Source organism: Hesperophylax consimilis, chromosome 26, assembly GCF_061612785.1.
Source record: "Hesperophylax consimilis isolate HC1 chromosome 26, BYU_Hcon_1.0, whole genome shotgun sequence".
Classification (NCBI taxonomy): Eukaryota; Metazoa; Arthropoda; class Insecta; order Trichoptera; family Limnephilidae; genus Hesperophylax; species Hesperophylax consimilis.
Window position 1 is genome coordinate 1,519,002 of NC_142861.1, and position 27,425 is coordinate 1,546,426.

At 36.3% G+C, this 27,425-nt stretch overlaps 1 protein-coding gene across 1 annotated transcript; it reads right to left on the minus strand.

The window, feature by feature from the left end:
- Positions 1-10,638: 10,638 nt before the first annotated feature.
- Positions 10,639-25,316, minus strand: bys (Bystin). Its single transcript, XM_089647480.1, has 8 exons — positions 25,095-25,316; positions 24,891-25,011; positions 20,568-20,808; positions 18,706-18,862; positions 16,061-16,252; positions 13,771-13,979; positions 12,664-12,814; positions 10,639-10,751 (listed from the first exon to the last, which is right to left on the minus strand). The coding sequence occupies exons 1-8, from the start codon at positions 25,227-25,229 to the stop codon at positions 10,677-10,679; spliced, it is 1,281 nt and encodes a 426-aa protein (XP_089503606.1). The 5' UTR covers positions 25,230-25,316; the 3' UTR covers positions 10,639-10,676.
- Between the last annotated feature and the right edge of the window lie 2,109 nt (positions 25,317-27,425).

Here is a 27,425-nt window from a genome sequence, read left to right on the forward strand (position 1 = left end):
TGTCCCATTGTCCTGCTCTGTGCGGTCGAGGCTGTTCATGCAGCAGGTACAGGACAGTATTGTACTGTCCTCGTGTTATCCCGGCATTAAAAATTGAAGAAAACATTAGCTACTGAAACGAAAATTTGAAAAAGACAAATCAGAAAAAGATTCGATCATATCTAGAAATGCGACTCTAGGAATGCGGCCTAGCAATGCGACTTCAAGTGGTACGTACACATTTGCGAACCGAACGCGAGCCGAGCCACACGGATTACGGGAAAGGAACGAGGCAACTGTATGCGGCGTTTCGCGCCATTTGCGGTTGCTTTGTTCCTTTCGCATAAATTGAGGTTCAGATCGACAGTTCGACTCGCGTATGTGTACGTAGCATAAAAATGTGAAATCTAGGAAAGCGAGCAATTCGTAGATGTGACCGAACCTTTTTCTGTAGGAAATTAGTGGTTCCATGATATTTCATCAAAATTCAACACATCTTTGAAAAGTGACAGATTCATTAAAAATGATGAAACAAAAACTACGTAACCTATTTAACCTAGTTTTTGTTTCATCACTTTTTATGACGTTGTATGGCTTTTTCTGGGTATTTTGAATTGTCATTTTGATGATATACCCGGTCACCCAAATTAGTTAGTTCTTATTCGAAGTATGATACAGTTAAATATGACCGAAGGGGATAGGGTCCCATTAGCTCAGTTGGTAGAGAGGTGCCCCGGCAAGGCAAGGGTCCTGGGTTCGAGTCCTAAATGTGACCGTTTCTTTTCTGATTTTTCTGTTTCAAATTTTCGTTTAGGAATCGCTAATATTGTCTTTATAATAGGTTTTACACAAAAGTTATTCCAAAAAATAAAAATAAATTCTGCTCAAAGCTCTAAAAAGATAACGCGCTATAAGTGTGGTTCTGAACTTCGCTAACCGAATTTATTTTACGTAACCGCTCTCGACGCGATATTTGAAAAGTTATGCGTCCCCCTCTCCGCCGTAAAAAGGAGAGGGGGTCATTTTAATTACGGAGCTACCAACTAAGTTCCGTGTTCCCTTTGACAGCCATGACATAAGCAGCCTAATAATGCATTTCTTATTTATTATGTTAGCTCATATCGTCATGCGTGCTAGTAAATTTAGAAACATAAAAAAAAACTTTATTTGGCAAACATACTTAACATATATTTAAAATATAAATATAATCAATATTTGAATTTGACGTAAACAAATTTTCGTCCTTTCAAAATTAATCATATTTTTAATCTCAGTATGTTTATATGGTAATATCATTCGGTTTTTTGATCAAGTTGGACGGCCTACATAGAGAAGCTTCTAGTTTGTTCGTTTGTTGATTGTTTTCATTGTTGTCCAACAGATCCAGCAATAGGCGACAAGTATCATCCATTTCGAAAACGTGCTCAAGCTGTCAGTAAGTAAAGTTGTCACTTTGACAGATGAAATTATGTTCCTCGGCCGCTCTCGAATTCAACTGACCCCCTCTCCTACCATAGGAAAAAATATTTGATAGCGTCGTGTGTCGGTAGAAAAGATGATGCGCTGTACATTAACTTTTGATGTGAGCTTTGCGTGTGGCAGCAGCTTCAAGATTATAAACAAACGAATATTAACATTTTTATTTATATAGATAGTGTTTTTTGTAGAAGTCGTAGAGACCTGAAATTTGGTGTAACTCTACATTTTTAAATAGGTTACCTGTTACCGAGATATGGGGTCGATTTTCGAGTTGTTAAACTTTACACCCAAGGCTCATCAAAAATATACTTTTTTATATTAGCTCCACACAGAAGATCCTGATGAAAATAATTTCCTTCAGGGCCTATGTCATCTTTGGGGATGCTGTGTGGAGGGTGTTTTTAAGGAGAGTAATGAAAGGACGTTCTGGGAAGGAAAAAGGTATGAGAGGTGGGTAGGAATCTAGGGATTAGTGTGTTCGGGAGTGACGGACATATGAACATATCCCCCCCACTATGGCGCAAAGCAATGGATCGAGAGACCTCCCCAAACCAGCCTCTTCCGATCTGGCACGCCACGCAGCTGGTGGGCAGGCTCATCCTGAACCCACCTCACCCGATGAACCCCGGCACCCCTGCTAAATCACCAAACGCAGCAAACCACTTGGGGTGACCTATGGCAGAGGTGTTGGTTATCCAACAAATGTTTCCCAGGGCGGCGGTACCCAAGCCCACCTCCCAAATTGTAAATAATTTTAATTTTTTTTCTACAAACCTTGCTGTAAGGAGAAAGGAAGTTTTTTTGGAAAAAAGTAAGAAATCTGGGATATTGTGTCCCCTAGCAATGGCAATCTGTGAGCAATCTGTGATAAATTGCAGGTTTTCCCATCGTTTTGCTTTAGTAGAATACAAATAAAATGATAAATTAATAAAAATATAAATGTAAACTACTAAAAAAAAAAAATTCTATAGAAATGTATGAACGCATAAAGGAAACAACTTTTAAAAAATACTCTATTATAGTTTAGATTATCTGTGACAGTTTGACTTGATTTACTTTTTTGCTTTCTTATAAAATTATTTACAAAATAAATAAAACCAAGTTTTGTGCTTGAAATCGAACGTTTTTAGACTCCGTTTGTCAAGCGATTTTAATGCCTATTACCTACAATATAAGGTATACCAAGAATATACACATTTATGGCTTGTAGTTTCATCTTAATATTAACTGGAATGGTTTGTGTTCATGAAATATTACATGTTGGTAAGGGGATTTCCAATGTTTTCATAAACTCAACTGACTATAGCCCGGTATCTCAGTATTTTTTAGTAATGGTATCACTAGGCTTATCTTGCCAGGGCTCCTACCAGAGAGCAACTTGACAGACGTGTATCTCTCTCATGGCGAACATAAACTGGGCCGGTATATCAGGTGCATTTTAAGTTTTGTTTGAGAGATATTTACGTCTGTCAGGTTTTTTTTATCTGGAACCGTAGCAAGATAAGCCTAGTGAACCATAGTAAAGTAAGCCTAGTGAAACATAGCAAGATAAGCCTAGGAACCATAGCAAGATAAGCCTAGTGAAACATAGCAAGATAAACCTAGTGAAACATAGCAAGATAAGCCTAGGAACAATAGTAAGATAAGCCTAGCGAAACCATTACAAAAAAATACTGCCACCCCGGTTCTAACCAGAGATGTGCAAAATGGGTACCCAAAACCATTTGAAATGCAAAATGGAAATGGGTCAAAACTTTTCCATTTGAAAATGCAAAATGCAAAATGGTTTTTAGAAAAGCATTTCAAATGCAAAATGCAAAATACCTATTTTCAAAATGCATTGAAAATGCAAAATGGTTTCTCAGGTCAAACAATTAAAATAATTATAGAATTTTTAAACAATTTTGTCATTTAATAATGGACATCAATGTAGAACAAACATATTACATGATGGTAAATCCAAAAACATCACGACTACAGATTATGAAACCACAAAAAAATTGCGCGGGACTAATGTTGCCAACGTAAAAACATAGAAACTGCTATCTAACATTTAATATTACAGCGTCATGGCCCCATGTTCAGTATTTGAATCAGTATTTTTTGTAATGGTATCACTCAATTGCCAGGGCTCCTACCAGGGAGCAACTTGACAAATGTTAATTATCTCTCATAGCGAGGTTGAGGACCGACTGATATTTGGGGCTTATGAAAAAAAGATGAGTGGAGATAGTAGGAAGAATGTTGCAAAAAAGCATTTAAAATGGAAAATGCATTGAGAAAAGCATTTAAAATGCAAAATGCAAAATGGTTTTTAGAAAAGCATTTAAAATGCAAAATGGAAAATACCCATTTTGCATTTTGCATTTCCATTTGAAATGGATTTATTTGAAATAAAGCACATCTCTGGTTCTAACTTATTATATTTTTGTAATTTTCTTTGCTCCTTTTACATTTAATTTTAATGTACCAACAGTTTTTTTTTGTGTATTACAGACTGTGTGTCCATTTACAATACACATGTAACATTAACTACATATAGATGATACGAAACAATGAAATAAAAAAGAATAGAAATAACAAGTTATGAATAGTGATTTTTGGCATTGACATGCCTCTTGAATTCTTCAAGGCTACTATTAAAAATATCTATAGTCTTGGAGGCGTTGTTTAACAGCGCCATACCTCGTGTCATGCTATGCCGAGCCAGTACGTCCGTTCTGCCACGTGGGATACATAGCAGATCATGGTGCCGTCCCTGGCTGTAGTTGTTCGGTACGTATAACTTATATCATTCCAGAAGGTATGGGCTATCTATTAAATTATTAAGAATTTTGTACGCCGTTACTGCAAGGGCCCCACTCCTCCTCGAGTGGAGACTTTGGTAGCGCGTTTCGGCTAGCAAATCTTCGTGATGCATGAATCGCGGGTACTCTACGTGCATTCTCAAATACATGTATCTCAAAAACTTTTTTTGAATCTGTTGAATTTTTCAATGTATTTTTGTTGGTATGGGGCCCATACAGCAGAGGCGTATTCAATTTTAGACCTTATAATGCAGTTGTATAAAGTTGTTTAGCACGACATATACAATATACATATTCAAATGTTTGTAAGAAGTATTAACTTTCATTATAAAATTTATTAAAATTATTTAAAAAAAATAAATTATACCACATGATATATGTTCATAATTAAATTCATATGTAACTTTGATGTAATATTAATTTTCTTATAATTAAATTATACATAATATTTAAATGAAATCCTCAGCACGGGAGATCCCAGTGAGGATATCATTATATCTATTTGTTACACAAAAATATATAATAAAACACTATTATTATTATTATTGTTTTGCAAAAATATTAGGAAATAAAAGATTATTTATAACAGGAAAAAATGTATACCCCCCCTCCCTCCCCCGACGGTCGAATTGTCAGTCCTACCCAATTGGGATTTGACTCGGTTGTTAGTGCAGTTGGCTCCAGTCTCTGGGAAGGAAGGTTCAGTCGAACCAAAAAATATACATTTTAAGTTTTATAAGTCATTTTAAAAGTTCACATCAGTTAAGAGCCAGTCCCTAGGGATGAAGGTTCTACTTCTATGTGTATCAGGTAAGCGACACATTACGCTTTACGCATCATGGCTACTTCAGCATATCGCTCGCCATACACTACCAATGGGAATGTATGGCAAGCGATAAGCTGAAAAAGGCCAAGCAACTAAAATATAACAATTATTTTTATAAGCAATAATTATTAGCCTGAAACACTCATCCACATTGAAAAATCTCATGATAAAAGATACATGACGCCAACGGGACTCGAACCCGTGTCCCTTCGATTTCCGGTCGACAGCTCTGACCACTGAGCTATGGCGGCTTATCTCTTATCCACGAAATAATTCAATATATACTAGTGATTCATTCAACAATTACTGCTTATTACATTTTTTTTATCACCTGAAAACAACCAACTTTATTTTATATGAGAAAATATTGTAATTGCTAACTCTCTCACTAGATGGCGTCGAGACAAATTGTCTAAATAAAAAATCTTGTCTTAAACATTAGTTTACCAAAAAATAATAACTAAAACATAGCTTGGTTTTTATGGATTAATTTTTTACTTCAAGTAACCTCAGGAATCACTGATTAAAGTAATTCAGGTATGTCTCTCCCTGTATATAAAGAAGAGTGTCCCGGATTGGCTATGTTTTTTATACAAATTTACAGTTTTATTCCCAGATTGATGAAATTTTGCTCACTTTCATCTCGTACACCCCATTTTTTTTATTATTGACGTAGACCACTTTGGGAATGACTGCTTTAAATCATCCCATCTGAAGTTATTTTTACTGAAACTGACTACAGCAACTGAATTAATTGTTGTACGAACTTGTCCTGAATTAATTTATTTAGTAAAAATAATATAACTTTTTGTTTTTGTATTTATTTAATAGAAATTTTATATATTAATACAAAACAAATTGAATTAATTTTTAAAAATATAAGAATAAATGCCGTAAGATGGCAAGGCATAATACTTTTTACTTAAAAATAAACTATAGAGAATTAAATTGTGGCGGCTAGGACGGAATGGGTTAAATATTAAGACAATTTATTTTTTTGAGCCCGTACATACGCTATGTAAATATGAATAAATAGTTATGTCCGTATAAAAACTTATTTCTTTCAAGAAAGGCATACAGATACAATATTGTATTGGTGATTCAATTCAATATTGTACGCCTTATACTCCTTGTTACATATAAGATTTGTAACAAGGTGTGTGTGCATCACTTTACTTACATCGCATCTATGGTCTTGGTGTGTGGGACCTTTAAGTACCTACACATTGTCATTTTGCTATTGTAGTCCAGTCAGTGGGGGATAAAAAAGGTCTCCACCTTGCAAAAGGTTAGGTAGTAGCGATTTTCACATATGTTGTTAAGATTGGGACTCTAAAGAAAAAAAATAAGTTTTCGACCTTCGAATTTTTTTTTTTGTAAGACTAATAAGTAACGAGTTACAGTGGTTGAAAGAAGAAAATTTTGACAAAAAATTGTAAAACTCCAGTTTTCTTGATAAATTTTGTATGAACATATTACACAATATCATTTTAACGTATTTCTACGTTACAATATACTTATATAGCATCATCCGTTTGCTCAATGACGTTGATTTGTTATAGTGGGATCCTAGTCTACAGCTGACTTGGCAACACTGATTGAGTCCTGGTTACAGGACGTTGCCTGGATGCTCATGTCTGCAGATGTTCTTTTCGATGAAACAATGCCAGTTCAAGTTTCACAAGAACGATTTTTAGCCAATGAAAATAACAAAGTCCGTCTGATTTCGATGCTTACAAAGCAATTTATACAGGATAATTTTACAGTTAAGCAGGCTGAAGAAGATGCTGATTAGTTGATTGTCAATACTGCGATTTCCTTGTGTTCATCATATGACGCTGTTTCCATTATTGGCGAAGACGTTGATCTCCTAGTTCTGCTGACAGCATTAGCACCACCCAAAAGTAGTATATATCTTCGCAAACCCGGGAGAGGCAAAACTTTTGAAAGACTGTATTCTGCAAATAGTGTGAAATACAAAGAGGCGGCTGAGAATATTCTGTTTCTTCATGCCTTTAGCGGCTGCGATACAACATCGTCCTTCTTCAACCAAGGAAAAACAAAAATTTGTTCGCTTGTGCAAAACGACACAAGACCCAATGCCATGATAGGAATCTTCAAACAACATGATGCAACACCAGAAGACATAGCAGTTGCAGGAACACGCTTTCTTGTTGCTTTGTACGGGGGTGACATGGATAAGGAAACTTTGGAAGAAGTCCGCTACAAACGTTTCGCAAAGTCGACAACAAAAAGCAAATTCAATCTTGCCTCTTTGCCACCAACGAACGACGCTGCACGGTACCATGCATTTAGAACGTACCATCAAGTCCAAAAATGGTATGGAATACAAAAAAATCCAGAAAACTGGGGCTGGAAACGTGACACCAACGGGCTTGTTCCAGTAAGAATGACAAAGAAACCAGCACCCGAGACTTTATTAAAATTTATTTAATGCAATTGTAAAAAAGGATGCGGCGTAGGAATGGATGGAAGGATGTAGCTGCAGGAAAGCTGGATTGAAGTGTTCTATTGTATGTGGGTGCTGTAATGGTCAAACATGCCGAAATTCGCCAGAAGTTCACACATCGATGTCGAGGACGAAGAAAAAGAGATTTTGTCAATGGAAGCCCAGAATCTCAGTATCACAGGCAATGAGTTAGATGATGACATTGATGACGAAGACTGTTATTAAGTAACATAATTTATAGTAACATAATTCATAGTAATGTAACATAATTTCGAAATCTACCATCGCTGGTATATCTGTGGAGTAGACCTACTGGGGATACCACAATAAAAAAATGCGCCATGTTCTCTACCTCATGGTGATGTGGAAATGAGTTAACAAAATTATTATAATTATGTAATGAATAACCCGAAAAAATTACAAAGTTGGGAATTTCATCATTTTTTTGAAAAATATTCACATTTCCGCGACTGTAACTCGTTACCTATTAGACTTACAAAAAAAAACTTTCTACAAAAAAATGTAGGTAATTTAGTTGTCTTTAAGTTTGCCTTCAACAATTTGGTTGTAAAAACGACCACTTCACAATTATTTTGAAAAAAACAAATTTTGGCACCTTCAATCCAAGATGGCGGGTCGAGCTCGACCCTCCCAAGGTTGAAAACTTTTTTTTTTCCTTAAGAGTCCCAATCTTAACAACATATATCAAAATCGCTACTACCTAACCTTTTGCAAGGTAAAACTCCCCACTGACTGGACTATTGGTCAAATTGACAGCCCTGGAATTCTGACTTGGAGAGTTGACAAACCTGAGGGAGCAAGGATCTGTGATTTGCATTGGAAGCAGTCGTCATTCTTTGATCACCAGCCCAGAGCAGCAGGCATTCCTCTTGGCTGAGGTTCGACGAACACATTCGCCAATTTTTGCGAGCACCGGCTTTGCATATGGAGCATTGACCATTGGATTGATGGAATCGGATGGCATCTGCCGATCCTCATTGGTTAAGAGGGACCCTTTTGGAGACCAGCAGCGTGAGGCTGTTTTGCATTGGACTACAAGATTATTTTTTGGATAAATTATAAACTGGGAGCTGCTGTGAAGAACCGGAATCTACTACTTCTCATCAAGAACGAACTGGTATCACACCTTCATTTTACCTATGCAAGCCCAGCGCCAGAAAGATTATACACGGTGTCCGGAAACTCGTAGTACAAGCGGGAAACTGGAGAATCTACACCACATGGGGAACCCAAAAAAACATAAAGTTTTTTTAATTTGAGCATTTTCAAAAAAAAAAAAAAAAAACCAAAAAAAAATATTTTTCGGCTATTTTAGGGTTAAAGTTTTTTCTGGTGTTTAGGGTTGAATAACAGATGTTTTAACCCTGCAGAGCAGAAATATTTTATGATTACACCGGATTAAATGAAGGGTGATTTCAAAATAATGCTTCAAATCCGAGTTTCTTCATTTGTTTTACTTTCAAATAGTTTTAATTAGTTGGGTACTTTGATCTTCAGTAATAATTTATAAGAATTTGATTAAAAAAAAAAATCAACTTCAAACTCGATTTACTCGATAACGAAAGCTCAAATAAAAAAAAAAATACTACAAAATCGACTCCAAATGTGATGTAGATTCACCAGTTTCCCGCTTGTACTACGAGTTTCCGGACACCCTGTATATTAGGATGCTAATTAATTTCTTTTTTATTATGTCTTTTTTGTGGTAATACATTTTTAATATTTTTAAATACTTTTTTATTTCTAGATAATAAACCCATCCTTACTTTTATTTGTTGCCACTTAATCATTTAATTACACGTAATCAATAACAACAATTCAAATACAAAATAAAATATTAGAATCAATAATTTAATAAAAACCCCTTTGTAACTACGTCCTCCAACTAAATGCATTTATTTTTCATATATATATTTATAATATTGTCGTACCTGTACCTACTCATTCTATTATCTATCTATTGACTCCATAGTTTAAAGTGTATACAACTTTGTAATTTGTATTTTGATTTAGTTATGCATGTAAATATTCTTTGAGTATCTGTATACGTCTGTCTCGACACAGGTGTACCCTAGTGAGACAGATGTCGATAAATACACGTAAAAAACTTTATATTGATAGATAAATAAATAAAAAATAAAAATTCCCACGGTAACAGCCTTTCTTGAAAGAATTGAGTTTTTATACGGACAAAACTATTTATTTATATTCATATTGCGTATGTACAACGGCAAACAAATAATTGAATCCTATAATTTCTATACCCGCTATATCCGATTTTTTGACAAAATAATCTGAATATGACATCTTGTTCACATTTTTGCGAGCAACAAGAGGAGCCTAAAATTGAGTTTCAAAACCCTCCTTATCATAAACCACCATCACCCTCACCACCAAAAACCATGTTAAAACTGCGAGTGAGAAACCAAATCCGCTATATCAAACAGAAAGTTACTATCAAAACGCGCTATATCGGATTCAACCAATCACAAGCAGTTATTTTGCCAAAATACAATATGGCCGCCGCTCTGACGCCACGCTCGTGTGTCAAAATGATCTACGTGTGTGTTTCTAAACCCGCCATGTCGGCTCAGTTGACTTTCGAAAGCTTCTATATCACGAAGTGAGTATCAAAATCCGCTTTATCCATTTTATTTATCGAAATAACTTAATTATTGCTAGACATATATAGAAAAATAAATGCTTTTCGAAATTTTACTACTCCAATTCATATAAAAAATTGTAATGCAATTACTTATGTACGCTAGAGATGTGACAGTTTTTTGCGGTTTTCTCCAAATCAATGAAAGTTGATATAGCGGGTATAGAAATTACACGACTCAATTTGTCTTAATATTTTAAAGCATAACTTGCAAAAAGTGTAGTTTCATAAAATAAATTAAATTAACATCATCTATGAATGCTTATATTACATTGTACGCTACATTTACCCCGACTCTAAATGAAAATATTTAATCATCAAATGAGTGATGAGGGAGGTTGAGTTGGGTTAGGTTAGGTTAGGTTGGGAAAGGAATCAAATAAAAGTGCAGTAATTTGTTTGTAAATATATTTGAGGGGTGATTTTTGTTTGTTATTCTGTGATCATGGCCGCCTCGGGCCCTAGTTCCCCGTCTCGACACTGGGCGCTCTGCAGTTCTCTTCTTATCTGCAAAATTAAACACATAGGTTATAAGCAGACAATCAGTGTATTATCGCCACACCCTTACATACAGTCGTCAACTCCGGATGACGAATGAGAAAATACGCTCTACAATTCAACTGCCGAAATAACATTTTTAAGAAGAGATGCACGAGTTACAAATTAGAATCGAATGAGAAACTCGGCGATCCAAGACCGAAATAACATTTTTAAGAAGAGATGCACGAGTTACAAATTAGAATCGAATGAGAAACTTGGCGATCAAAGACGAGCTTAAGGCTCCGTAGTAAGCGTTAAAATAAAAAGGAGATAATGGTTTGAAAGAGTGATATGTAAATACAAATGTTAGAGGGAGCGCACTAATATTAAAAAACGATAATAATTGAGCGTAAATTGTGAAAATATTTAATAAAACACGACTCGTTTAAAATAGTTCAAAAATATCTAGACAAATGCCTAAGTTGCATTTAAAGATACACTGTGAATTTTTTCATGATGTGTTTAATAACGGGACAAAATGTGTTTTTAATAATTTTCGGAGCACACTTTGCGATTTTTTTCTATCGAGGGAATTTTATATAATTACTGTTTCGGCTTTACAAATGTATAAAAATTATTTTCAAAAACAACATAGTATATTTTATGGGGAAGTTAAAAACTTAAATTGTTCAAGAGAAATGTGTTATAAATCGGTATGCGGGGCTTAATATCAAACCTTGATAGAAAAGTCGCTGAGATAAACTGAGGTGGCTTGGTAATGAATTAAGAGATTCGGTTATATTATTTTTATGTGAGACTATGGCATCCTCAATTGGGTGAGGCTGAAGGTAGCGGAGAGGGGAGGGAGATGGGGGAGAGGAAGGTGGGGTTGTACCTGGCTATTCAGATCTGGTCACCAAACATGGTCAAAGCCATTTTAAACAACGTTTTAATTCTGAATGGTGGCCTTACACCAGGGCGATACTGAGAGTATCTTCCACTCTAGAACGTGCCACAAATACACTACATATATTATTTGAAATAAGTCTTGTGAAAACACAATCGGGATTTGCACCCGCAACCTCCAGGTTGCTAGTCGAGGCCTTACCCCTTGACCACATACAAAACTTTTGTTAATAATGTTGTTCGATTTGCAAAATTACTGGCTTATTAAAGAACGGAGGCAGACTAACGAAGATCGTAGAATTGAAAAATTTTATATACGCAATCATGTATGTATCTTCGTTTTAACATACTTATTTTATCTAGTCTTAAATCCTGTATTCGTCTAGGATAACTTGAAACCTGCAAATTCGACTGTCCTAAAACGGGAATCCTTCCTAGTTGGACAGTCAAAAGCATAAAATGTAATCAATATTATAAAAAAAAATTTATCCGTTCGAGCTTAGATAAATGAATTCAGAAAGTTGTTCAGAATGTTTTCAGAAGTTACGGCTAAAGAGCTCATTGACCATTTAACTCCCTTTTTGTGTTTAAAGCACATTCAGACTGTCAATTTATGTTAAAGTGAGTGTATTTCAAAACTGAATCAAGGTATACAGGGTGTTTAAGGGACGTACATGACTGCAAACTTTAACCAGTGATTCCTGACATTGTTTGGAGTGAAAATGTTAATTAAATAATCTAACTCTGTCATCGGAAACTCCAATTCCCCTATGGTGCCAATGAAGGTTCAGATCTGGGTCTGGGACAACACATTGTGGAATCAGAAGATGATAATTTGGATTTCTGATCATTTGCAAACAGTAAAACATAATGAAAGTGACTCAGGCCATTATACAAATGGCCTTATACTAACAGCTCGTCCGGTAAGGTTTTGTGCTAAAAGCCGGGCGATGTAGAAACGAGATGAGCTTTACGAAAGCCACTAGTTCACTGCTACGGACTATGTAAAGTAGTTGGTAGGTTGGTGGCTCACCTCGGCAGTGATGGTCGGGTGGGACTGTTTCCTCAGCAGGGCTAGCAGCGCCTCCCGCTGCTCCAGGGAGATGTCGGCCTTGTAGCGCTGCGAGAAGGTCAGCAGCGCCTGGTGCCACAGGACGGGCAGCTCGCGCTTGTCTCGCTCGAATCTGCATTACATATTTCAAAACATTTAACTTTGGGTTTATAGTTACACCTGACAGGCAATTTCAGTTCTACTTAAGTACTTTAATCACAGACATATGAATATATAGACTAGAAATTAAAGGTGAGGGGTAAAATCAACTGTTGAAGAACGAAGGGGGTAAAGCTGACTGTGATTCGTCAATAAATCAATCTGACAGTATATAGGCATCTCGCATTATAATATCACCATTTAGTTCTTAAAAGTAAAATCTGCTTTTGAATGAATAGACATTTTTACATGGGAGCGCAAATTACTCGCCACGTTATGAACAAATTTGCGAAGTCCAAATTCGGCAAAAAAAATTTCTTCTATTTTCAGAGTCGAATATTTTGTTTACGTATTTAGTTAAGACACTTTTATAAGTGTTCATAATTTACTTCCCAGTAACAACGATGCGCACACTTGAGAATCGCTGCATTCGACCAATGTTGGCTCGATGTGATAGTATATGTTTCTACAACTGATTCATATATTATACGACGTGAATAAGCTTAAAATGATGCTTACATATGGAATGTAATACGACAATTGGGTTTATTCTCTTTTTCACATCTATTTTTACAAGTTTTCATATCACAAGCCACTATTTTGCCGTGTTATTTCATAAAATGCCTCGACCATAGCTCGACGCTAGTTCGAACAAGAATGATGACGTCACATTCTCAAGATTCACGGGAAGCCATACGCGAGCCCAGCCGGCTCCAATGGAACCGGTATGGGGAGTGGGGAATAATACGCTTTTAATCACTTAGGGCAGGTCTACTAATATTCATATGTCTATGACTTTAATGTATTTTAAAATGTGAAGTCTTTTGTGAGAAAGAATATTTTATCAAAAAAGAAATTATTTAAACACATAGAAATACTAATTTAAAGTAAATATATAATTAGCCATGAATTATAAAGAGCGATGCATACCTCAAGAAGTGGAAGACGGAGGCATCTACTACTCGGTAGGGCAGCGCGTACTTCTTGTCGAAGAATACGCGCAGGATGATGGAATTGGCTCCTGTGTAGTCCATCTCTGCCACCTTCAGCAGCGCTGCGCACGAGTGCAGAATAGGCACCGAGTTGCGCGCCAGCACCGACCCTATGATGATGGCTTCCCGAAGGGTGCAGTTGCCAGACTGGAAATCAAACAATCAAGATATAATGTTTTCGTGAAAGGGGGTAGCGTGCAAGCGAGGGAATTTTTCTTCCGTATATTTTAACAAGCCATAAAATTTTTATATTTTATATCTATTTTAATGCCCTTTGTAGGCAGAGTTACGTAACTGTGACGCAACCACAAGTAGCAACCGATATGCTACTCTTTAAAACTGATTTCCGTACTCGGCGCTACCCGAATTATGTATATTGAACTTGATCATTTTTTCAAGTGCAGTCGTTGAATTAATACAATGTCAAGTGACTCTAGCGATGAAGACAGTAATATTGTTCTCGCTACCCGCGTCTGTCTGTTTTTGCGCTTAGTTCTTCTAAACTATGCAACGGATTTTGATAGGGTTTTCACTATCATTTAGAGAATTTCTTCCGGAAGATTTATGTATATTATAAATGCATATTATATTTGTAGAAAGTAGAGAAAAGTCCATGTTTTTTAATCAAGTGGTAAAAATATATATTTTTGGGCGCTTCCATTGCTAACGCTGGCTAAACCTTATGAGATACATCAAAACAATGTACTACGGAATTGTATATCTTAAAAAGAGCTACAGAAAAGTCCTTAATAGCATACGTCTATCTCCTAAGGTTAACCTCCAGCAACACCGTGTACACGTTAGCTAGTCGTTAAATAAACAAGAATATTTCCCACACCTACAGAACAAATTTAGCATTCAAATCATGTTCGGATGTGTAAGTACCTCAGTATAAGAATGGCCTAAAACTATAATAATATTCTATTAACTACAAACCAGAATTTGGACTTCACAACAATGAGACATTTTAGCAAATTATTTAGACGCCATGAAAATTCTGGCAATATTCCCCATTTAAGGCCCCGTAGTAAGCGTTCAAAAATGGTTTGAGAGAGAGATATATAAATACAAATGTTACGGGAATGCGCTAATAATTAAGCGAAAATGGTGAAAATATTTAATAAAACACGACTCGTTTGAAATAGAGCAAAAATCTCTCAACAAATGCTTTAATTGCATTTAAAGATACACTGGGAATATTTTCATGCCTATAATATATTAAATAACAGAACAAAACGTGTTTTTAATAATTTTCGGAGCTTGCTTTGTGATTTTTTTTCATCGAGGGATTTTCATGTAATTTCGGCATAAGAAATGTATGGATATTATCTTCAGAAATAATTTCTTCTTTTTTTGAAACTTTAGGAGTTGACGAGAAACTTGTTATAAATCATTGTTGTTTTTTTTTGGGGTGTTATGCCGTGTTGCGCTAACTCCTTCTTTAGCCAACGTTTCGGAGAGCATTGCAGTGTCCATCATCAGGGCAGATGTGTTAAGATAACACCCCAAAAACAAATGAATCCTATAATTTCTATACCCGCTATATCCGATTTTTTGACAAAATGATCTGAGTATGACATCTTGTTCACATTTTTGCGAGCAACAAGAGGAGCCTAAAATTGAGTTTCAAAACCCTCCTTATCACGACCAAAAACCATGTTAAAACTGCGAGTGAGAAACCAAATCCGCTATATCATACAGAAAGTCACTATCAAAACCCGCTATATCGGATTCAACGAATCACAAGCAGTTATTTTGCCAAAATACAATATGGCCGCCGCTCTGACGCCACGCTCGTGTGTCAAAATGATCTACGCGTGAGTTTCTAAACCCGCCATGTCGCCTCAGTTGACTTTCAAAATCACGAAGTGAGTATCAAAATCCGCTATATCCATTTTATTTATCGAAATTACTTAATTATTGCTAGACATATATTGAAAAATAAATGCTTTTCGAAATTTTATTACTCCAATTCATTATATAAAAAATTTTAATGCATTTACTTATGTACGCTAGAGATGTGACAGTTTTTTGCGGTTTTCTCCAAATCAATGAAAGTTGATATAGCGGGTATAGAAATTACACGACTCAAATAACAAAAATACTTTTGGCCGTGAAAATCTTAGATCATTATTCGTTATAAATCAGTAGAAATTGGGCTTAAGGAATATTCCCCAAAATAAGTTGCCAGGTGCAATGTGTCTGATTGATCCGCTCACATATCTTACCTCTAAAAGTGGTAAGAGAATGCCCTTCATGAATGCGCCGGGCTTGTATAGGGCCTTTCTGAGGGACTGATACAAGTGGAAGTTGATCTTCTTGTATTCTGCAATGTCATCCCGAACTCTCGGCAGCAGGACGAGGTTGTAGAATCTTTGGGCCATCTTCTCTTTCAAGTTTGATGCAAATATTCTGGTGGCCTGGGAACAACATTGACAGAACATTGTATGTAATGGGAAAAAATAACTAAGCCAATGTAAACAAATTTTAAATCAACTAATATGTACACAGCGCAGAAAAATAATATTTCTCTTAATGACTCTCCACCACTTTAACTCTTTACCAAAAAAGTGGCATAAAAGCAGTTATTTATCTATCTATCAGCCGTCTCAATAAATCCATAATCAATCGAGTAATCCATTATTTGAGATCATAACTTTATGACATTCAAATACAGTTACTCTTTCATTAATCCGCCACCCCTAAAGTCTCCAATTAGTAAAAGCATATACATATATACAGGGTTTTCCAATAAAAGGTGTTATTTTGAATAGCCCGCTATTTCGGTAGATGTTACTTTTGAAGATGTCATTTTTTGACATTTGACAAGTAGAAACTACGCCATTAATAAAAATGGAACGATACACGCTTCAACAATGCATTGAAATTATTAAAATTCACTTGAGTGAATCAAATGCAAATCATCTTGAGTGATGAGGCCCATTTTCACCTCGGTGGCTTCGTCAACAAGCAAAATTGTCGCATCTGGGGCTCGGAAAACCCAAGAGTTATTGTTGAAAAGCCTCTCTATCCTCGACGTGTGACTGTTTGGTGCGGTTTATGGTCCGGCGGAGTCATTGGACCTTACTTTTTCGAAAATGAGGCTGGAGCAACAGTTACGGTGAATAGATTGCGCTATCGAGAGATGATTAATGATTTTTTATGGCCGGAATTGGATGGTATTGATCTGGACAACGTTTACTTTCAACAAGACGGCGCTACGTGCCACACAAGCAACGAAACCATTGATCTTTTACGATTGAATATCAAAATAACACCTCTTATTGGAAAACCCTGTATATACAGGGTCCTTCACGGGAATCGCATGGTTTTCAAATAAGATGTACACGGTCAGTTTAGTTCAAAATAGATTTTGATTTATGATACAACATAGTGTAAGTAGGGAATTATGCATGATTTTAGGTTCTGAAAACTTAAAGTAGCGTCAATTAACATCTGACATGGAATCCAAACCATTTCCCCCTGGATTTTCATCTTGAGATCTTCAAGGCAGTCTGGCTTGTCAACATATACTCGGGACTTGAGTTATCCCCACAAAAAGAAGTCACATAAGCTTAGATCGGGGGAGCGAGGAGGCCAGTGAATATTGCCATATCTGATAATATAAGGATAAGATAAGGTTGCATGGAAACTAATCGCATAATACAGCCATTGAATTGAGAGCTGTGCGTAGTTGCACCGGTAGTTCTCCAAAAAATTTCGATTGTTTTTCACAAATTTAAAAAAGTTTTATACATTTTCTGCGTAATAAAAAATATGCAATTTCCGTGATGGACCCTTTAAATATATGGAACACACAGAGGACAAACAACAATAATGCCTGCCTTTCTTAACTTTGTTTACTGGGACATGTTTTGCATCGCCTTTAGATGGGAATTTGTTCCAATAATATGGAATGTTATCCCAGATAACCAAAGAAAATTAGTATTGGTGTTTCTGTTCTCGTGGTACGAGAACACGCCGTCAGATGGAATGCAGGAAAACACTTCTTCTTCTTGACATATAAATTTATTAATTCACAATATAATTGCAGAGGATCTTATTTTCCTCTGCCAAAACTTAAACTGAAAGAAATAAAGGTCTAGTTTCCTTTATTCTTCAGTTTTCCCTAGGTTTACATAAACCTAGTAATTATCTCACGACTGACTGCCTAGGTACGCATGTACCTACCAGTTATAGCAACACTGCAATACTGTCCTTTTTCTGGGAGGTATCTGTATTTAAACTAAATTCTGAAGGACATTTTACCAAAATAAAGATGTTCCACCCGCTCGTTGGCAAACAACATTCTTAACATAAATAAAATGCACTTAACTATTTTTAATGTTACAAACGTGACTTAAACAATACAAATATTTTAAAGGAATTATTTTAAGGGAGATGAAACTTTATTTGGGGCTTTTATTACTATGGGACAGGGGTGGGAAAGGTATTGGAAAATATTTTTAGGCATAATGGTTTAACTAGGGTCATCATAAAATAGAAAGCGAACAGCTCTATTTGAAAGCCGCCGCCGCTTGCAGTAAAATGTCACCAATTCTTAAATCATAAATGATACAAACAAGGCAATATGTTTATAAAAATACCAGGCCAAAGAATTGTTTTATTGTAGGGTCGAATCTGCAAATGTGGGAAGCTACACTAACTTTAAAAATACGAACTGTGAGAACTGGCCTGAAGGTTAAATTTTACTGAGCAATATGTAATAGTCGCATTCTGGAAGATACAATTGGATTCTGCATTTGGTTTCTGTTCCTTGGGTTTTGTCCCAAATAACGGGCTGTCATGATAAACCGGTGTACTAATTAAGCTGAATCAACTGTATATGTGTTATACAGTGTGCTGTGCGTACCTGGTAAACTGATGCGGCGGACCAGGCCGCGGGTTCAGTGATGTAGAGAATCTGCTCCCAGTTGCGGAGGTTCGGGATCATCTTAAAGGCCTTGGGAAGCTTTCCCGATCGGTAGCGCTTCAGCACGTCGCGCACGCCCTCATATAACTGCTTCACCCTGGGAGAGTACAAACAATACATTACATATTGAGCTACACCAGACAGTCTCCTTCGTCTCTATAATAATTAGAATAAAATAACCTTGTTTTATGTTCACAATTTTTTATACAGGGTGTCCGGAAACTCGTAGTACAAGTGGGAAACTGGTGAATCTACATCACATTTGGAGTCGATTTTGTAGTATTTTTTTTTTTTATTTGAGCTTTCGTTATCGAGTAAATCGAGTTTGAAGTTGATTTTTTTTTTTTTTTTTAATCAAATTCTTATAAATTATTACTGAAGATCAAAGTACCCAACTAATTAAAACTATTTGAAAGTAAAACAAATGAAGAAACTCGGATTTGAAGCATTATTTTGAAATCACCCTTCATTTAACCCGGTGTAATCATAAAATATTTCTGCTCTGCAGGGTTAAAACATATGTTATTCAACCCTAAACACCAGAAAAAACTTTAACCCTAAAATAGCCGAAAAATATTTTTTTTGGTTTTTTTTTTTTTTTTGAAAATGCTCAAATCAAAAAACTTTATGTTTTTTTGGGTTCCCCATGTGGTGTAGATTCTCCAGTTTCCCGCTTGTACTACGAGTTTCCGGACACCGTGTATAGACGTGGACATTTGGCATTTGACACCAACTGGCGGACATTTCTTACATCTGTCATTATTTTACGTAACTTTATTATGCGGGAAAAAGTTACATGTTTTTTTTGTTTTATATTTGAAATGTTGAGAAAAAGATTATAATATATAATGATGTATTTATTACAAAAAAAAACAACAACAGTAATAACTACATAAAAAAACAACAGTAATCACTAAAGGAAAAAAACAACAGTAATCAATAGATATTATAAAAGTAAGTACACAATGTGCGTGCTGCCAAAACTCAGAAATGAGTTCCGGAACGATCAAGGGATGGTGTGGTAGCCCTCTATCCCCCATCCATGAAGTCGGTTCCAGTTTGTACTTGAAGGGCGTGCTTTTGAAGATATAAGGGCTGGAAGTTTTGCCCTCTAGAACAGTCCAGAACATTCAAGAGTATTTTCAAGAGCATTCCACAACATTCCAGAACATCCCGGAACATTCTAGAATGTTGTGAAATATTCAGGAATACTCTGGAATGTTCCGGAACATCCCAGATCATAATGAACTAAAAACGGGATTAGAGGCCGTTTCCTGATAAACTTTTAGTAAATTAGTAATCGTGACAATACATTGGTATATCTAAATGTGCTGACCGGATAAATCATCAAAATGATAATTCATCACATCTTTATAAAAAGTTATATAAAGTCATGGAAAGCGATGAAACAAAAACTTTATTAATTGGGTAGTAGGTTAGGTTAGGTTAGGTTTAAATTTTATTTTTTTCATCGTTTCTTATCACTTTATAACACTTTTTACAAGTGTGTTGAATTGTCACTGTGTTGAGTTATCATGGAACCCTAAATAGTATAAGTCACTATCCACGACTGTCTGTTTGAACTTTTAGTTCTTCTAAACTATGCAACAGAGTTTGAGAGGGTTTTCACTATCATATAGAGAATTTCTTCCAGAAGGTTTATATATATATAATACATGGATATTATATTTATTGAAAGTAGAGAAAAGTCGTGCAACGCCGGGTGCACGTCAGCTAGTAACTAAATAAAGAACAACAACAGTAATACAAATCTTCTTAATAACTAAATAAATAACAATTACCTGGGATCCAAATCTTGCAGCTGCATGTCCGTGTCACTGAACTGCGACTGCAACTCGGTCTGCTTCTCGGTGATCTTGTCGAGGATGATGTCGGCGAGGGTGCGCGTGGGTTGTGGCTCCCGGGACATGAACATCTGCAGCGCGCGCTCGTCTTCCTCCTCCACCAGGATATTCTCGTAGAATAGGTCCGGTTCCTCATGACCCACCGGCTCTGCTTCCTCCTCGCTCTCGCTTTGGCTGTCTGGAAATACAAAACGACAAGGCCATACATAACAAAATATTAGTGTTGCCGTCGTAGGAAGATTTTTAACCGACTTTAATAAATGCGATGTTTGTTTTGATGCCTTGTTTTTTTTTACATAACTCTCCCCTGAAGATAATAATTTCCCTCGGGTTATTTCTCGTTTATAATATTTTGCATTTGAGTTTTATTTCAGAGTAAGTTTTTTAGTTTTCAGATTGATAGTGAATGACAAGGATGTGGTGAAACCGGTAGCAAATAAGATTGCTAGTGAATGACACGGATGTGGTGAAACCAGTAGCAATTAAGATTGCTAATGAATTACAATGATGTGGCAAAACCGGTAGCAAATAAGATTGCTATTGAATGACACGGATGTGGTGAAACCGGTAGCAAATAAGATTGCTAGTGAATGACACGGATGTGGTGAAACCAGTAGCAATTAAGATTGCTAATGAATTACAATGATGTGGCAAAACCGGTAGCAAATAAGATTGCTAGTGAATGACACGGATGTGGTGAAACCGGTAGCAAATAAGATTGCTAGTGAATGACATGGATGTGGCGAAACCGGTAGCAAATAAGATTGCTAGTGAATGACACGGATGTGGCGAAACCGGTAGCAAATAAGATTGCTAGTGAATGACACGGATGTGGTGAAACCAGTAGCAAATAAGATTGCTAGTGAATGACATGGATGTGGCAAAACCGGTAGCAAATAAGATTGCTAGTGAATGACACGGATGTGGTGAAACCAGTAGCAAATAAGATTGCTAGTGAATGACACGGATGTGGCGAAACCGGTAGCAAATAAGATTGCTAGTGAATGACACGGATGTGGCGAAACCGGTAGCAAATAAGATTGCTAGTGAATGACACGGATGTGGTGAAACCAGTAGCAAATAAGATTGCTAGTGAATGACACGGATGTGGCGAAACCGGTAGCAAATAAGATTGCTAGTGAATGACACGGATGTGGTGAAACCAGTAGCAAATAGGATTGCTAGTGAATGACATGGATGTGGTGAAACCGTTGGCAAATAAGGTTGCTAGTGAATGACACGGATTTGGCGAAACCGGTAGCAAATAAATAAATATCATCAGAGATGCTGTTTTAGAGTGGTAGAAATAAAGGATTTAACATGGGTCTTGAAGAGACCCATGTTGTAACGTTGTTAACCCATGTTGTACCCCCAACGTGTAAGTTTGTAGAATGAATTTCGTTTGTTGATATGGCAAAATAAAAAAATGCCAAAATTGAGCCGCGCACAGTGAATGCACAAACTGATTTATTGGGCACTGTACGGGTTATCCCAATAAGAAGACTTGGTAAACTTTCGCGATAGCTGGCCATCGTCCCGAATGCAAATAGTTGGCTTTTACAGATTTTTTCTAAAAAATATTCATTTTAAGTGTGGCCAGCGATCCCGAAACTTTACCGAAAATCTCAATTCACGTTGAAACAGAGTTATATTGTTTATTCCAGACTTCAAATGTTTAATCGGTATATCTCCTCGATCGTCAACACATAGAGGCATGTATTTCCCATACACGTTGAAACAGAGTTGTATGGTTTATTTCAGACATCAAACGTTTAATCGGTATATCTCCTCGTTCGTCAACACATAGAGGCATGTATTTCCCATACACGTTGAAACAGAGTTGTATTGTTTATTTCAAACATCAAACGTTTAATCGGTATATCTCCTCGTTCGTCAACACATAGAGGCATGTATTTCCCATACACCTTGAAACAGAGTTGTATTGTTTATTTCAGACATCAAACGTTTAATCGGTATATCTCCTCGTTCGTCAACACATAGAGGCATGTATTTCCCATACACGTTGAAACAGAGTTGTATTGTTTATTTCAAACATCAAACGTTTAATCGGTATATCTCCTCGTTCGTCAACACATAGAGGCATGTATTTCCCATACACCTTGAAACAGAGTTGTATTGTTTATTTCAGACATCAAACGTTTAATCGGTATATCTCCTCGTTCGTCAACACATAGAGGCATGTATTTCCCATACACCTTGAAACAGAGTTGTATTGTTTATTTCAGACATCAAACGTTTAATCGGTATATCTCCTCGTTCGTCAACACATAGAGGCATGTATTTCCCATACACCTTGAAACAGAGTTGTATTGTTTATTTCAGACATCAAACGTTTAATCGGTATATCTCCTCGTTCGTCAACACATAGAGGCATGTATTTCCCATACACCTTGAAACAGAGTTGTATTGTTTATTTCAGACATCAAACGTTTAATCGGTATATCTCCTCGTTCGTCAACACATAGAGGCATGTATTTCCCATACACCTTGAAACAGAGTTGTATTGTTTATTTCAGACATCAAACGTTTAATCGGTATATCTCCTCGTTCGTCAACACATAGAGGCATGTATTTCCCATACACCTTGAAACAGAGTTGTATTGTTTATTTCAGACATCAAACGTTTAATCGGTATATCTCCTCGTTCGTCAACACATAGAGGCATGTATTTCCCATACACCTTGAAACAGAGTTGTATTGTTTATTTCAGACATCAAACGTTTAATCGGTATATCTCCTCGTTCGTCAACACATAGAGGCATGTATTTCCCATACACGTTGAAACAGAGTTGTATTGTTTATTTCAAACATCAAACGTTTAATCGGTATATCTCCTCGTTCGTCAACACATAGAGGCATGTATTTCCCATACACGTTGAAACAGAGTTGTATTGTTTATTTCAAACATCAAACGTTTAATCGGTATATCTCCTCGTTCGTCAACACATAGAGGCATGTATTTCCCATACACCTTGAAACAGAGTTGTATTGTTTATTTCAGACATCAAAAGTTTAATCGGTATATCTCCTCGTTCGTCAACACATAGAGGCATGTATTTCCCATACACGTTGAAACAGAGTTGTATTGTTTATTTCAAACATCAAACGTTTAATCGGTATATCTCCTCGTTCGTCAACACATAGAGGCATGTATTTCCCATACACCTTGAAACAGAGTTGTATTGTTTATTTCAGACATCAAACGTTTAATCGGTATATCTCCTCGTTCGTCAACACATAGAGGCATGTATTTCCCATACACCTTGAAACAGAGTTGTATTGTTTATTTCAGACATCAAACGTTTAATCGGTATATCTCCTCGTTCGTCAACACATAGAGGCATGTATTTCCCATACACGTTGAAACAGAGTTGTATTGTTTATTTCAAACATCAAACGTTTAATCGGTATATCTCCTCGTTCGTCAACACATAGAGGCATGTATTTCCCATACACCTTGAAACAGAGTTGTATTGTTTATTTCAGACATCAAACGTTTAATCGGTATATCTCCTCGTTCGTCAACACATAGAGGCATGTATTTCCCATACACCTTGAAACAGAGTTGTATTGTTTATTTCAGACATCAAACGTTTAATCGGTATATCTCCTCGTTCGTCAACACATAGAGGCATGTATTTCCCATACACGTTGAAACAGAGTTGTATTGTTTATTTCAGACATCAAACGTTTAATCGGTATATCTCCTCGTTCGTCAACACATAGAGGCATGTATTTCCCATACACATTGAAACAGAGTTGTATTGTTTATTTCAGACATCAAACGTTTAATCGGTATATCTCCTCATTCGTCAACACATAGAGGCATGTATTTCCCATACACATTGAAACAGAGTTGTATTGTTTATTTCAGACATCAAACGTTTAATCGGTATATCTCCTCATTCGTCAACACATAAAGGCGATTATTTCCCTAACCGCCGCACTTTTAGGCACAGATTATGGAAATTATACTTACTTTTTTAAACTTTACATTAACTCCACATCTCTGGGGATGCTGTGTGGAGGGTATATTTGAGGAGAGGAAGAAGTGAAGGAGTGAGGAAACAGCCGAGCTGCTGAACTTAAGAACGAGTAATAGAAGCGAACCAGTTCTCATGTGACAAATGTCAACCGTGTACATTTGTTGGGCGCGCGTTTGGTTACTACAAGAAACAACTATTTACAGGCACAAAACAGGTTGTTAGGTTCTTAGTTTGGGTTAGTAAAGTAATTTACCATTTTTAGAAGATCGTGTGAGAAGCGAAAGAGATGTGACGGGGGTTATTGTCTCTTGTAGCTCTCTCTGTTGCTCCCGGGCAGCCGACAGGATTTTCTTTGATAATCCTGCATCTATATACTAAGAAAAAAATACATTTCGAGATTAAAAATAATAACAATAATGAAAAACACATTATATGTATTTAACAAATAGTTTCTAACCTCTTCGTCCTCATCTTTGTGCTTCCGTATTTTACTTCTAGATTTGTTTTTGGCTACGTTGGAGTCGTGGATCTGTTCGTCTAGCGGACCATTCTTTGATATTTTAGCGGGTTTAATTTTCTTTGATTTCCCCATTGTTGAGATTTATTTATATAATTTACGTCTCAAGATTGTGACAGCCGAGCACATGCACATGGACGTTTTGTTGACAACTGGAACTTGAGGCGGTTTATCTATGGTATGGATAAAACATGAGCATAGGGGTCATTCCGCCGTTTCGTTCAAATCGCATGTTCTTGCAAAAAAGTCATATGAAAAATAATGTTTTTCAAGAAAGTTTTATTGGAAAATGTAGTTATTTAAAAAAGGAAAAAGTAGTATTTACCGGATTAGGCATTTGTTACTTAATAACTTTATGGTATACAAAAAACATGCTAAAATCTCATTACCTTCCCCGTGTAAATGAGGGACCGGTAAATTGATCAATAAATAAGAACATTTTACACTAGTAAAATCACTACATTCATTAATCGACCTGAATGTACAACTAATTTTGCATATTTATTGGTGTTTAATTTATTTTTAAAGTTACTGTATCATAGAAAGAATTGAGATTTTGTTTTTGTCCAGAAAAAATCGCTGTCGTCTTCCGCCAAAGCGGTAATTAAAATTGTGACCGTGTTTGTCACTGTTCGTCAGCTGTACCCCACCCCGCGCCTCCGTTACTAATCAGTGTACCGCTATATCTGGACGGGGGAGGACGTGCGTCGCTGAATAAAGAAATATCTGCGATCTCCGTGCTCGAAAACGACTTTGTCACCGACCAGGCATCATTACCTTCCAGCATTTTTTAAAGTAAGTACATGTTTTAAAAATTCGAATCATGAACCTATAAACTATAATTAGTCATACTATTTTTTATTGAAACATAAAGATTTGTAATGTCATTATTAAGCGAGTTATTAAGGAAAGATTGTCAAAACCTCATTACCCTCCGTCTCATTACCTTCCGTATCGTAAAATTTTTTGCCGGATGGTAATTTAGAGGTGTGGAGGGTAGTGATAAATTTGTAAGGGTTATTTTTACGTGCATCTGGGACCATGTTTGGGGGTTCATAAAAGTTAATATTATCAATAAAAGCAGTTTCTTGCGTTCTAGCGTCGGACAATTTCAGTTTTGGTGAAATACATATTTTCGTTTTATCTATTTACTGATATGGAAAAACAATCTGTTAAAATTTACCCTGCGAATTTTTATTTGAAAATCGATTTTTTTATACAATGATATAATTACGGAGAATTTAATAACAGCACAAACATTAACTACTATGAGTGGACAATAGAAAAACAAACCTACAGGGGAAAGGATGGAATCCAGAAAATGAAAACCATAACAACTAAAAAGAAGCTCGAGGACAACCCTCGTAAAATAATCGAAAAGTTAGATGCCACCATGGATGTTTTCTTAAAACACACACGAAACATCGTAATGCAGTACTCCGCTATCAGAGAATTGAAAGATAATCTGACAGACACGGAGGTTCTCATACATGTTGATTTTAGCGAGAACTATTGGTTGAAATACCATGAAGAAATTCAGTCCTTTCATTTTGGTGGCAGCCGAGGACAAGTCTCTCTTCATACAGGAGTACTTTACTATGTAGACAGCCAGACGGGTAGATGTCACAGTTGACATGAATATTGAAAACTTAAGCCTACAAATTGACTCGTCTACTATTTTCAATAATATTGATGACAATATGCTATTGAGCGAATTCGACGGCTCCATGTTTTTGGACGATACTATTGCTTCAACGCCAGAGCCTGCTAAAACTATAGAAAAGAAATGTAAAGTGAAAATACTCTCAAACGTCCCGTTCGCTATCAGCATTATTCCCTTTATAAAAATAGTACGCAAGAATTCAATCCTTTCGATCAATGTGAGTTCGAGAAGTTCATCCGATCCCTAAGAGTAGAATATCCTGATTTCGATGAATCAAAACAGCAGTCCCCCAAAACTGTGGAACTCCCACACATGGACATTGACGAGGAAACCAACAAAGAGGATAAGGAGGCGCCATTCAAATACTACTTAGATGACTGGATAATGGTTCAATATAAAATAACTAACACGACACATCATTTCATTGGGAAAATTATTGGAAAACATGCGTACACACTAGAGTACAAAGTATTTTTTTTGAAAAAAGCTCAAGGGAATTCCAAAAAATTTGTCTGGCCAACAATTAGTGACGACGATTTCATTTTGGAATCACAAATTCTTCAGCGCTTGCAAGATCCAGATGAGAATGAAAGAGGACAATTCACTTT